This window comes from Elephantulus edwardii, unplaced genomic scaffold, assembly GCF_000299155.1.
Source record: "Elephantulus edwardii isolate Elephantulus edwardi_28Jun2011 unplaced genomic scaffold, EleEdw1.0 scaffold00212, whole genome shotgun sequence".
Taxonomy (NCBI): Eukaryota; Metazoa; Chordata; class Mammalia; order Macroscelidea; family Macroscelididae; genus Elephantulus; species Elephantulus edwardii.
Window position 1 is genome coordinate 3,422,554 of NW_006399962.1, and position 11,545 is coordinate 3,434,098.

The 11,545-nt window shown below is 40.3% G+C and overlaps 1 protein-coding gene across 1 annotated transcript in view; it reads left to right on the top strand.

Moving 5' to 3' along the window:
• The first annotated feature begins 9,974 nt into the window (after positions 1 to 9,974).
• The window catches only part of PRIM1 (primase, DNA, polypeptide 1 (49kDa)), a 38,837-nt gene continuing 37,266 nt past the window's right edge, over positions 9,975 to 11,545 (top strand). The window contains exons 1-2 of the mRNA XM_006897678.1: positions 9,975 to 10,077; positions 11,453 to 11,543. Of these exons, the coding sequence (XP_006897740.1) occupies positions 9,975 to 10,077; positions 11,453 to 11,543 (194 nt within the window). The remainder of the gene's footprint in view (positions 10,078 to 11,452; positions 11,544 to 11,545) is intronic.

Sequence of the window (11,545 nt, forward strand, 5' to 3'; positions counted from 1 at the left end):
TTCAGTGCAGTATACATTATTGAACCCATCTTACTCAGTCTCTCCCCAACCCCAAGGACAGTCCCATTCTACAACAGTGGCATCATGTAATATTTGCCCTTTTGTGACTGGGATATTTCACTCAGCATAATGTTATCCAGAGTCAACCATTTTGAATAATATTGCATGAGTTCCTTGTGGTTTCCTTAATCTTGTAAACTTTATCTCAGCAGTTTTAAGTCAGTCTTTCCTTCACTAATATGAAAGAAAAACCTTTAACTGTGGCTCCATCTCCATGATTCCTCTGGTTATCTCCCTGCTACAGTCTCTTCAGTCTCTTCATAGTAGTGACACAGTGTCTTTACCCTCTCTCCAGTACCATCTTTCATAGTGTGTTAAGTGCTCACTTATATTGTTCCCACAGTTGTTGATAATTTCAAGATCATGTGTCCACAGTTAAGGTATTGAACAGAGGCAAACGCAATGGATAGAAAGGTTTTCAAGGTTTCTGATACCACAGGTATGCACCCCTAAAACTGATATAAAATTCCAACACCTCAACAAGAGAAAAAAAAAACAACCTGATAACCCAATTATAAAATGGGCAGAGAATATGAAAAAACACTTCACCAAAAATACATGAAGAAATGCTTAAAATCATTAACTACTGTGGCTGATCTTCCAGCAAGTTTTCAGAAGCAGTAAATCACTTGAGAGAATGACCAATTTCCTTCCATAGAACAGCAAATGTATTCAAACCACCTGCCTTTGAGCTGGCAGCAAATCTCCTTACTACCAAATTACAAGAATTTCCTCATTAGCTATTAGAGAGATACAAATAAAAACAATTATTATATATCACCTCACCTCAGCAACAATAGCAATGTCCAATAAAATGTTATTGTTGTTGTTGTTAGGTGCCATCAAGTCAACAATTCATAGCAACCCCATGAGCAACCCTATGAGCTGAACATTCCCGTATCCTGTGCCATCCTCACAATCTCCTACAGACTCGAGTCAATTGTTATAGTGACTCTCTCAAGCCATCTGGTTGAAGATTTTTCTCCATCTCTAAACCTCCACTTTCCCCAGCATGATGTATTTTTCAAGGACTGGTCCTTCCAGACAACATGTCCAACTTATATGAGACAAAGGTTCACAACCCTTCCCTCTAAGGAACACCTTGGTTGCACTTCCTCCAAGACAAATTTGCTTGTTCTTTTGACTCTTCTCCAACACCCTAAGTTGAAGGCATTGATTCTTCTTCTGTTGTCCTTATTGCAATTTTCAGATACAGAGGTTGCAACTGAAAATAGCATGGCTTGGATGAGGTGCACCTTGCTTTTTAAACTGTTATCATTGCTTTAAAGTATTTTGGAGAGGTCCTTGACAGTAGTTTTCCCCAATGCAACATGTATTCTGATGTCTTGACTACTGGAACCAAGGGTATTGATAATGGATTCAAGTAAAATGAAATTGTTGACAACTTCGATCTTTTTTCCAACTCATGATGTTGCTTATTGGTCTAGTGAAGAGGATTTTTTTTATGTGAAGATGTAATCATATTGAAGACTGTAGTTTTTTATCTAATGTAAGTTCTTCAAGTCTTCTTAATATTCTACAAAGCAAGATTGTAACATATGCATAACACAAGTTGTTGATGAGTCTTTCACCAATCCTACTTCTACATACTTCATACAGTCCAGTTTCTCCAATGATTTGCTCAGCTTACAGATAGGTATGGGGAAAGGATACAATTCTGATGACTCTTCCTGATTTTTAAGCTATGCAGTGTTTCCTTGTTCTCTTCAGATAACAGCTTCTTGATCTATGTATAGGTTTCACATGAGCACAAATAATAAGTGTTCTGGAATTCCCATTCTCCTTAATGTTATCTATAATTTGTTGTTTTTGTGTACCAGAGTCAGACCAACCCATAGCGACCCCCAGGCAGCAATTAGTTGCAATTGCACGGGAGGAGATTGCCCATCCTTCTCTGATAAAGTGGCTGGTGGCCTCAAACCATGTGCCTTTGGTATTGCAATGCAGTTTCTTGCAACTAGGCCACAAAGATTCTCACCTCTAGTTCAAATGGCACCACCATGATGGATGGAGAAGGGATTGAGTTGTTAACAATTTCAGCTTGCCCAGATCCACAATCAACAATCTGGGCACCAGCAGTCAGGAAATCAAAAGATTAATTGCATTAGGGAAGTCTGTTGTCAGGGACCTCTCCAAAGTGCTAAAGAGCAATTATGTCAGTATAGAGACTAAGGTGCGCCTGATCCAGGACATGGTCTCGCAATAATCGGCTATGCAAGAGAGCTGGACTAATGACTAAGGATGATGGAAGAAGAATTGATGCCTTTGAGTTGCAGTTCATGGTATTGAACATACCATAAACTGGAAGGAGAAAAAACAGGTCTGTCTTAGAGAGTTGAAACCAAGTTTCTCCTTGAAGGCAAGGATTTTGAAGCTCTGTCTCACATACTTTGGGCATGTGGCCAGGAGGGACCAGTTATTGGAGAAGGACATCATGCTTGAAGGGTGGAGGGACAGTGCAGGAGAGGAAGACCCTGGATTAAATGGATTGGCACAGTAACTAGGACAATGGGATTAGATGTGTCAAAGTTGTTGAGACTGGCTCAGGATAAGGCAGAATTCAGAGCTATTGTACATAGGGTCACTATGAGTTGTAGGCGACTTAACAGCACATAACAACATCTATCATTGTTATGATCCAGATATAGTCAAATGCCTTTGCATAGTCAATAACAAAAGAAAATATCTTTCTGTTATCCTTGGCTTTTAGCCAAGATCTATCCAACATCAGCAGTGATATTTTCTCATGCCACGGTCTCTTCTGAATCCAGTTTGAATTTCTGAAAAGTTCCTGTTGAAAATCTATTCCAGCAATTTTTTAAATAATCTTCAGTAAGGTTTTACTTGCATGTGTTAGTAATGATAGTTTCATAATTTCCACATTCTGTTGGATAATCTCTTCTAGAAATGGGAACAAATATGAAGCTCTACTTGTCAGTTGGCTATGTAACTATCTTCCAAATTTCTTGGCATAAGCTAGTGAATACATCCAGGCCTGTATCTGTCTGTTGAAACATGCCAATTGGTATTACATCAATTCCTAAGCCTTACTATTTGCCAATGTCTTTAGTGTAGTCTAAACTTTTTTCCTTCCTGACCATTGATTCTTTATCATATGTTACTTCCTAAAATACTTCAGTGTGGACCAATTATTTTTGGCATTGTGACTCACTCTGATCCAACACACTCCACAGCGACATTTGTCCACACTTGAACATGCCAGTTTGGCAGTGACTGACTCTTTACACTGGCAATCTGTCTGGTACCCTGCCTGTGGCAAAGAAACAATCTCTAGGCTGGCAGAATAGCCTAGGCTCCTCTGAGGTCAGCAGAAACTCTGCCCAAGGCCAGGTGCTCAATCCCTGGATATACCCTTGACATACCCAGACCAGAAGAGGTGCTACCGATGGCTACCCATGACCTGGCTGGACCCATCCTGGGGTATCTGTTACCATACAGACAACCAGAAACTCTGATCTGACTGCTACCTCAACTCCAATCTTCAGTTGAGTTAGACATACACTATCCTAAAACAAATGTAAGTCTTTAGTTACAGTATTAAAGGATTCTATGGGCAAAATCTTCAGTAAGATAGCAAAAAACTAATATTAACAGTATCTTTATAAATCGTAACATTGAACATTTTGAATGATCATCTCAGCATGATAGCATCCACAAATCACATGTTGTGATATTGCATGCAGTATATATTACTAATAATAAGATATTATATAAAACACACACACATAGTTAGAAGTGTAATTTACTATAACTCAAATACATCATAAGTCAGGAATCATCTATATTCACAATGTTGTACCACTTCTGCCTTTATCTAGTTCCTAACTTTTTTCATCATACCAAAAGGAAACCTCATACCCATTAATGAATTAATCCCTGTTCTCCTCCCTTCAGCATCTTCTGCCCATCTTTTTAAAAGCTTTTTAAATTTGGCTATTTATGTTTCTATTGTTGAGCTATAAGAGTTTCTTATATACCCTGGATACAAGTTACTTATCAATTCTCCTTCTATCTTCCCTAGGCATTGTCCAGCTTTCTAACACACAGCAAGTAATTGCAAAGACTATGGCCTGGATCAGGCCTACCTTGATCTCTAGACTGATGTCGTTGGTCTTCAGTACTCTGGAGAGGTCCCTGACAGCAGCCTTTCCCAGTGAAATTCACCTCTTGATTTCCTGGCTGCTGGTACCAAGAGTGTTGATTGTAGAGCCAAGCAAACTGAAGCTATTAACAATCTCAGTTTCTTCACTGTCTATCATGATGCTGCCAATTGGGCCAGTGGTGAGATTCTTTGTTTTCTTGATATTGAGCTTCAATCCATATTGCAGGCTGCAGTCCTTCCTTCACCATCTGCAGCAATTGTTTCAGGTCCTCCTCAGTTTCAGCAAGAAAGGTTGTGTCATCTGCATAACGCAGGTTGTTGATGAATCTTCCTCCAATCCTGATGCCACAATTCTCCTCATAGAGCACCACCTCCCAGATGATCTGTTCTGCATATATGTACAAAATATTATATATCTGACATATAAGGAAATCAGCACATATATAATATAAAAGTACTATTTTTTAATAAATACGGGTGTGTGTGTGTGTGTGTGTGTGTGTGTGTGTGTGTGTGCGCGCGCGCACACGCGTGCGTGTACCATCAAATCAGATCTGACTGGTACAGGAGGATAGTGCCCCTCCTTCTCCAGCAGAGAGCATCTGGTGGATTTGAACCACGTACCTCTGGGATTGCAGTGCAGCTTCTTGCCACTAGGCCACCAGAGCTTCCTTGATTTTATTTTTTAATATTTATTTCAATAAACGTTTACAGAGACTTTGGATTCCCATTCATTCATTGTTGCATTTTTCTCCCTGCCCACTCCTCCCCCTCCAGTTCACTCTGCTCTTTGAAAAGTAAAAGAAAAATTCTTTCATTGTTATACAATTTCCCCACCCCCGAGTCCACTCCACTATGCAGCCTTCATTTTGGACTCCTGTCATGACAATAATACCTCATCATATATTGCTTTTAATCAGTTCTCTCCCTCATCTGTTTCAATGCAGTACACAAAATGTATCCCATTTTTCTCAGTCTCCTCCCAACCCCAATGTCAGTCCCCTTTTACAACAGTGGCACTATGCAATATTTGTCCCTTTGTGACTGAGATATTTCACGCAGCATACTGTCCTCCAGGGTCATTCATTTTGTATAATATTTCATAAGTTCTCTGTTTTGCAATGCAGCATAATATTCCATTATGTGAATATAGCAGAGCTTCTCTATCCACTTGTTTGTTAATGGGCACCTATTCCAACTGTTTGCTATTGTGGACAAAGCTGCAACAAACATGCATGTGCATTTATCTGCTTGGGTGGCAGTTATAGTTTCTTTAGGGTATATTCTATTAGTGGAATTTCTAGGTCAAATGGTATTTCCATTTACAACTTTTTGAGAAAGCATTATATTGCCTTCCATAGTGGTTGCACCATTTTACACTCCCACCAACGGTGAATAAGGGTTTCAGTTTCTCCGCAACCGTGCCAGCATTTGATGTTTGCTGCTCTGTTGAATTTTGCTATTCTTACTGGGGTCAGATGATATCTCATAGTTGTTTTGATTTGCATCTCTCTTAGAGCTAGGGATTTTGAACATTTCTTCATGTGTTTGTTTGCCATCTGAATGTCTTCTTTGGTGACATGTCTGTTCATATCCTGTGCCCATTTTTCAATTGGGTTATTTACCTTTATCTTGTTGTGATGCTCAAGTATATTATAAATTCTAGATAGAAGTCCCTTATCCGACATGCCATTACCAAATTTTTTTTCCAGTCTGTGGCTTCCCTTTTTACCCTGTTGGAGAAGTTTTAGATGTGCACAGGGATTTGATTTGTAGAAGGTCCCATTCATCTATTTTATCCTCTCCTGGTTGTAGATTTTTCAGAATGCTTGGAAGACTGTTTATGTTGTAGATTAGGACTTCTAGAGTTCATCCAAGCTTTTCTTTAATGAAATGTATAGTCCTTGGTTTTAGTCCTAGGTCCATGATCCATTTTGAGTTGGTTTTTGTGTTTGGAGGTGTGGATCTTGCTTGAGTTTTCTACAGATGGTTTTCCAATTTTGCCAGCACCATTTATTAAAAAGGCTGTCGTTTCCCCATTTAACTGATTTCATCTCTTTGTCAAAAATCAATTGACCCTAGATAGATGGGCTGATTTCTCAATTCTCAATTCTATTCCATTGATCTATGTGTCTGTCACTATACCTGTACCACGCTGTCTTGACCACCACAGCAGTGTAGTAGGATTTGAAATCAGGGAGTCAGATACCTCCTACCTTGTTTCTCTTTTTAAGGAGTGTTTTGTTTATTCAGGGTCTCTTTCCATTCCAAATGAAATTAGAGATTGCCTTTTCCATCTCCTTGAAGAACAGAATTCGTATTTGTATTGGAATTGCATTGAAAGTTTAAATTGCCTTTGGTAGTATTGTCATTTTTACAATAATGAGTTTTCCTATCCATGAGCAAGGGATATTCTTCCACTTCTCCAGGTCTCTTTTTATTTCTGTAGTAATGTTTTCTAACTTTCTTTGACTAGATCCTTTGAGTTTCTGGTTAGATTTACTCCCAAGTATTTAATATTGATGACAACGACAAAGAGAGAGCTACGTTGGCCTAGTGGAAAGGAAGTTATGCCACAAAGCCAAAGGTGGGTGATTTTCATCTGCGGCCCTCGGCCAGGTTCAAATTGTTTTCCTGTCAAACGTTCTTCTAGGTGGTATAGCACTGGTTTGTGCATTGCTGTACAGAGGTAACTCGTGGTTGCTGTGATGCTGAAGCCTCTCATACTTTTCCAAGCATGATGTACCTCTCCAAGGAATAGTCCCTCCTGGCAACATGTTCAAAGTATGTCAGATGAAGCTTCAAAATCTTTGCCTCCGAGAAACAGCCTGGTTTCATCTTCTCTAGGATGAACCTGTTTGTTCTCCTAGCAGTCTATGGTTTATTCAATACTCTTTTCCAGCACTGCAACTCAAAGGCACCAATTCTTTCACAAGTCTTAGCCATTGCCCAGCTCTCTGATGCATAGCAAGTAACTGCAAAGACCATGGCTTGAATCAGCTGTACCGTAGTCTCTAGACTGGCATTATTGCTCTTCAGTACTCTGAAGAGGTCCCTGACAACACTTTTCCCCAATGCAACTCATCTTTTGATTTTCTGGATGTAGGTTAACTGTGTTAACTGTGGAACCAAGCAATCTGAAGCTGTTAACAATCTCAATCTCTTCACCATCTATCATGATACAACCAATTAGCTCAGTGGTAAGAATGTTAGTTTTCTTGATATTGAGCCTCAATCCATATTGAAGGTTGCAGTCCTTACCTTCTGCAACAAGAACTTCAGGTCCTCCTCAGTTTCAGCAAGCAGGGTTGTGTCATCTGCTTGTGGATGTGGATCCATAGAGACTCCCATAATTCAGAGGATGCATAGGAAACAGGATGCATAGGGACTGTGGAAACCAACAAGAAAGGTTTTGCAGGAAACACTATTTCTAACAATATGGAAAATAATTGGTTTTACCCAGAGCCCACTGTAGACCAATCTTCCTCAAAGAGCTAGGGATAATGATCCTTTTCAAGATTAGGCAGATAAAATCATAGTTTATTCTTTCCTGACTTTCCCAATATTTCTGTTGTTGTTGTTGTTGTTGTTGTTGTTGTTGTTGTTAAGTGCCATTGAGTCAAGTACAACTCATAGCGACCTCATGAACAATAGATGTGAACCCTGTTCTATCCTGTGCCATCCTCACTCTTCCCAACACACACGAGCCCACTGCAGCAGTTACTGTGTCAGTCCACCTGGTTGAGGGTCTTCCTCTTCTTCGTCAACCCTCCACCCTTCACAGTATCATGTCCTTCTCCAAGGAATATCACCTTCTAGCAACATGCCCAAAGTATGTGAGTTGAAGCCTCATTATTCTTGCCTCCAAAGAGCACTCCACCTGCACCCTCTCCAAGACATATCTGGTTTTTCTCTTAGCCATTCATGGGATGTTCAGTGCTCTTCTCCAACACCACAGCTCAAAGGCGTAAATTCTTTTCCTGTCACTCTTATTCACTGTTCAGATCTCAGCTGCACAGCAAGTAATCAGAAAGACTATGCCTGAATTAGACACAACTTAGTCCTCAAACTGACATCATTACTACTCAATAATTTAGAGAGGTCTCTAACTGCAGATTTTCCCAGTGCAATGTGTCTCCTTATTTCCGGACTGCTGGTACCAAAGGTGTTAATTGTTGATTGAAGCAAGATGAAGTTGTTGACAGTTTCAGTCTCTTTTCCATCCATTATGACGCTGCCTATCAGTCCAGTGGTAAGAATCTTTGTTTTCTTGACATTGAGATGCAATCCATACCAAAGGCTGCATTCCTTGATCTTCTGCAACAAGTGCTTCAAGTCCTTCTCACTTTCAGCAAGCAAGGTTGTACCATCTGCAAAACATAGATTATTAATGAGTCTCCCTCCAATTCTGATGCCAAACTCCTCCTCACAGAGCCCAGCTTCTTCGATAATTTGCTCTGCATACAGACTGAATAGGTATGGAGAGAGGTTATCCCTGGAGCATTTCCTTCCCAATTTCAAACCATGCAGTGCTCCCCTGATCCATTCACACAACACCTCCTGTTTCAGGTATAGGTTCCTCAGGAGCACAATCAAGTGCTCTGGGATTCTCATTCTTCTCAATGTCAGCCACAACTTGTTATGATCCACACAGTCAAATACCTTTGCATAGTCAATAAAAGCACAAATAGACATCTTCTGGTATTCCTTACTTTCAGCCAGGGTCCATCTGACATCAGCAATGATAACCCTGGTGCCACAGCCTCTTCTAATTCCTTCTTGAACTTCTGGCAGTTCCCTATCTATGTACTGTTCCAGCCATTTCTTAATCATCTTCAGCACTATATTGTTTGCATGTGAGATCAATAATATTTTTCAATAATTTCCATGTTCAGTTAGATGACCTTTCATGAGAATGGGAACAAATATGAACCTCTTCCAATCTGTTCGCCAGACATCTGTCCTCCAAATTTTCTGGCATAGACTGTTGAGTGCATCTAGGCTGCATCTATTAATTGTTCTAAGTGGTACAGCATTTGTCTGTCAGTCTGCTGTACTGAGACAACTTAAGGTTGCTGTGATATTGAAATCTGTGACACTTGTGTGCCAAATGCCATAAGGGTTACCCAGGGTAGACAGGTTTTGGTGGATTTCCCTGATTAAGACAGACCAGGAAGCTGGATGGGCTGTCTACTTTCTAAATAACAAGCCTTGGGGGTGGGGGTGGGGGGACCAAACAATATTACTACAATAACAAAAATCAGAAAGATGATGGTTTTAAAGTGATGAGCAAGATATCCATGAGATTTATCAGGCTGCCCATCCTAATCCTCAACTGAAATGAGATGTATCTGTCACATCAACACCAGGAGAACTCTTTTGATAGCCATAGAGTTCTCCATGATTCTCTGGAGTTGGGTGTTCTATTGGATTTAGTCATTTTTTGAAGTATTAAAAGAACTACTCTCCAATCCGCTTTAAAAAAAATTGGTTAAGCGTGATCTTTCTAAGACATTCATAAGGTTAGAATGGAATAACTTCAATAGTTTGTCTTAATAAGCTAAGTTGAACAGTGAAATCACTAACTTGTCAGGGATGTTCTTCCTAGACTGGTTGTGCAGTCCTCTGTCCACGTGAACGCTGAAACTACAAATCCCAGCAGCCTTTGCGTAGGGTGGGCCCAGTGCCCTGCGTAGTGACGGAGACACCGCCGCGCCTTTCGCGCCAATTTAGAGTGAGTTGATCCTGCACTGGCCTAATTCCTTGCTCAATGGACACGTTCGATCCTGCGGATTTGCCCGAGCTTCTTAAAATTTATTACCGGAGACTCTTTCCCTACCCCCAGTACTATCGCTGGCTCAACTATGGCGGAGGTACGAGGCGGGAAGGTGGACAGTAATAGATCGAGAAGGAAGTATAAAGAGGGAGGAGGGGGATGTTATTGAAACAGTAGGAAGTACCTGTTGTGAGCCATGCTCCTTCATGCCTTATCTCAAGCCTTCTGTACCCCACCCACACCTCTGAGATGGAAGTGAGAGAGCCGCTGCTCCTCCTTCGCCGTCAGGCTCACTGTAGGTGGCCGGTTTCCCTGCCAGGTGCCTAAACACGGCAGTTACTGGGATAGTGTGCGTATCTGAGAAGAGGAAAAGGAACTTCTTAGAGCTGGTTTCATTTATTAACGCTCACCAAGGACAGTGAGGTTGCATTAGATTAACTGTTTGAATGTAAGTTTACAGAGCAAATTCGTCTTCCATTCAGCAATATAAACTTGTTTTGTAACATTAATTGCAATTCTCGCTATGTAATAGCCTTCTACCTGGTTCCTCCTTGCTTTCCCCTTATCCATTCTTAACTCTTTCTGCTTTTTGACTTTTTGGAGAGACAGATGGTGCCTTTTTGTCGCACAGGGTTAATTGTTCCGAGGAGCTTGTTACTCTGTTAGTGCTGTCTGTTTGGCTAAAAAGTGAGTTCATTTCATGCCTGAAGAGTGTCCATGGACCACAGACGCAGGGGCTCTACTGATCTCTATTAAACCAGTAAATCTGGTCATTTTGTGGGTGTGAGTTTGAGGAACTACTCATCACAGAGGATTGTCTATGTGAACTATGTTATGCCAGTTGACCTAACTGTCCCCTGAAACAATCATCCTAAATCCTGAGCCCAATGACTCCTTCCCTTAATCTGTTCTGTTATAATTAAGAATTTTTAATCACTTTGATTTGTTTACTGTATGCAATTATATCTTTATAGCATAGACAAGTATGTGTATAGAAATATCCTCTGCCACACCTATGCTCTTGGGTATAGTCCTTTTCACTGCCCATACCTGTCCAGCTTGCTTGTCTGCCTATGTATCCATTTTTAGATTGTTATTTTTTATTACTTATATTGCAGGATTTTTTCCAAACATTTCTACATTTCTCACCTCATTTTCTTACTCTTTTAACACATGTAGGCAAGATGATACACCCCTTCAAATGAGAAACTAGGTGTTTTCTTTGTGGGGTTTTTTTTTGTGGGGAGGTTTCTGTCTTTCACATCTGTGTACCACAGAGGTAAAACCAACGCATAGCTCACCCTCCAGTAGATTTCCAGAGGCAGTTAATCCCATCCTTCTCCTATCTAGCACAGTATTATGGGGTAAGGGCTAAGGATGTTCCTCAACACACATCTTGTTTTTCAAATATCATAATGCCATTAGCTAAATAAAGTGTCTGATTAGCTTTACAATGTAAATTTCTTTTGCAGTGACGAAGAATTACTTTCAACACCGTGAATTTTCATTCACACTGAAGGATGATATTTACATTCGCTACCAATCCTTCAACAACCAGAATGAGC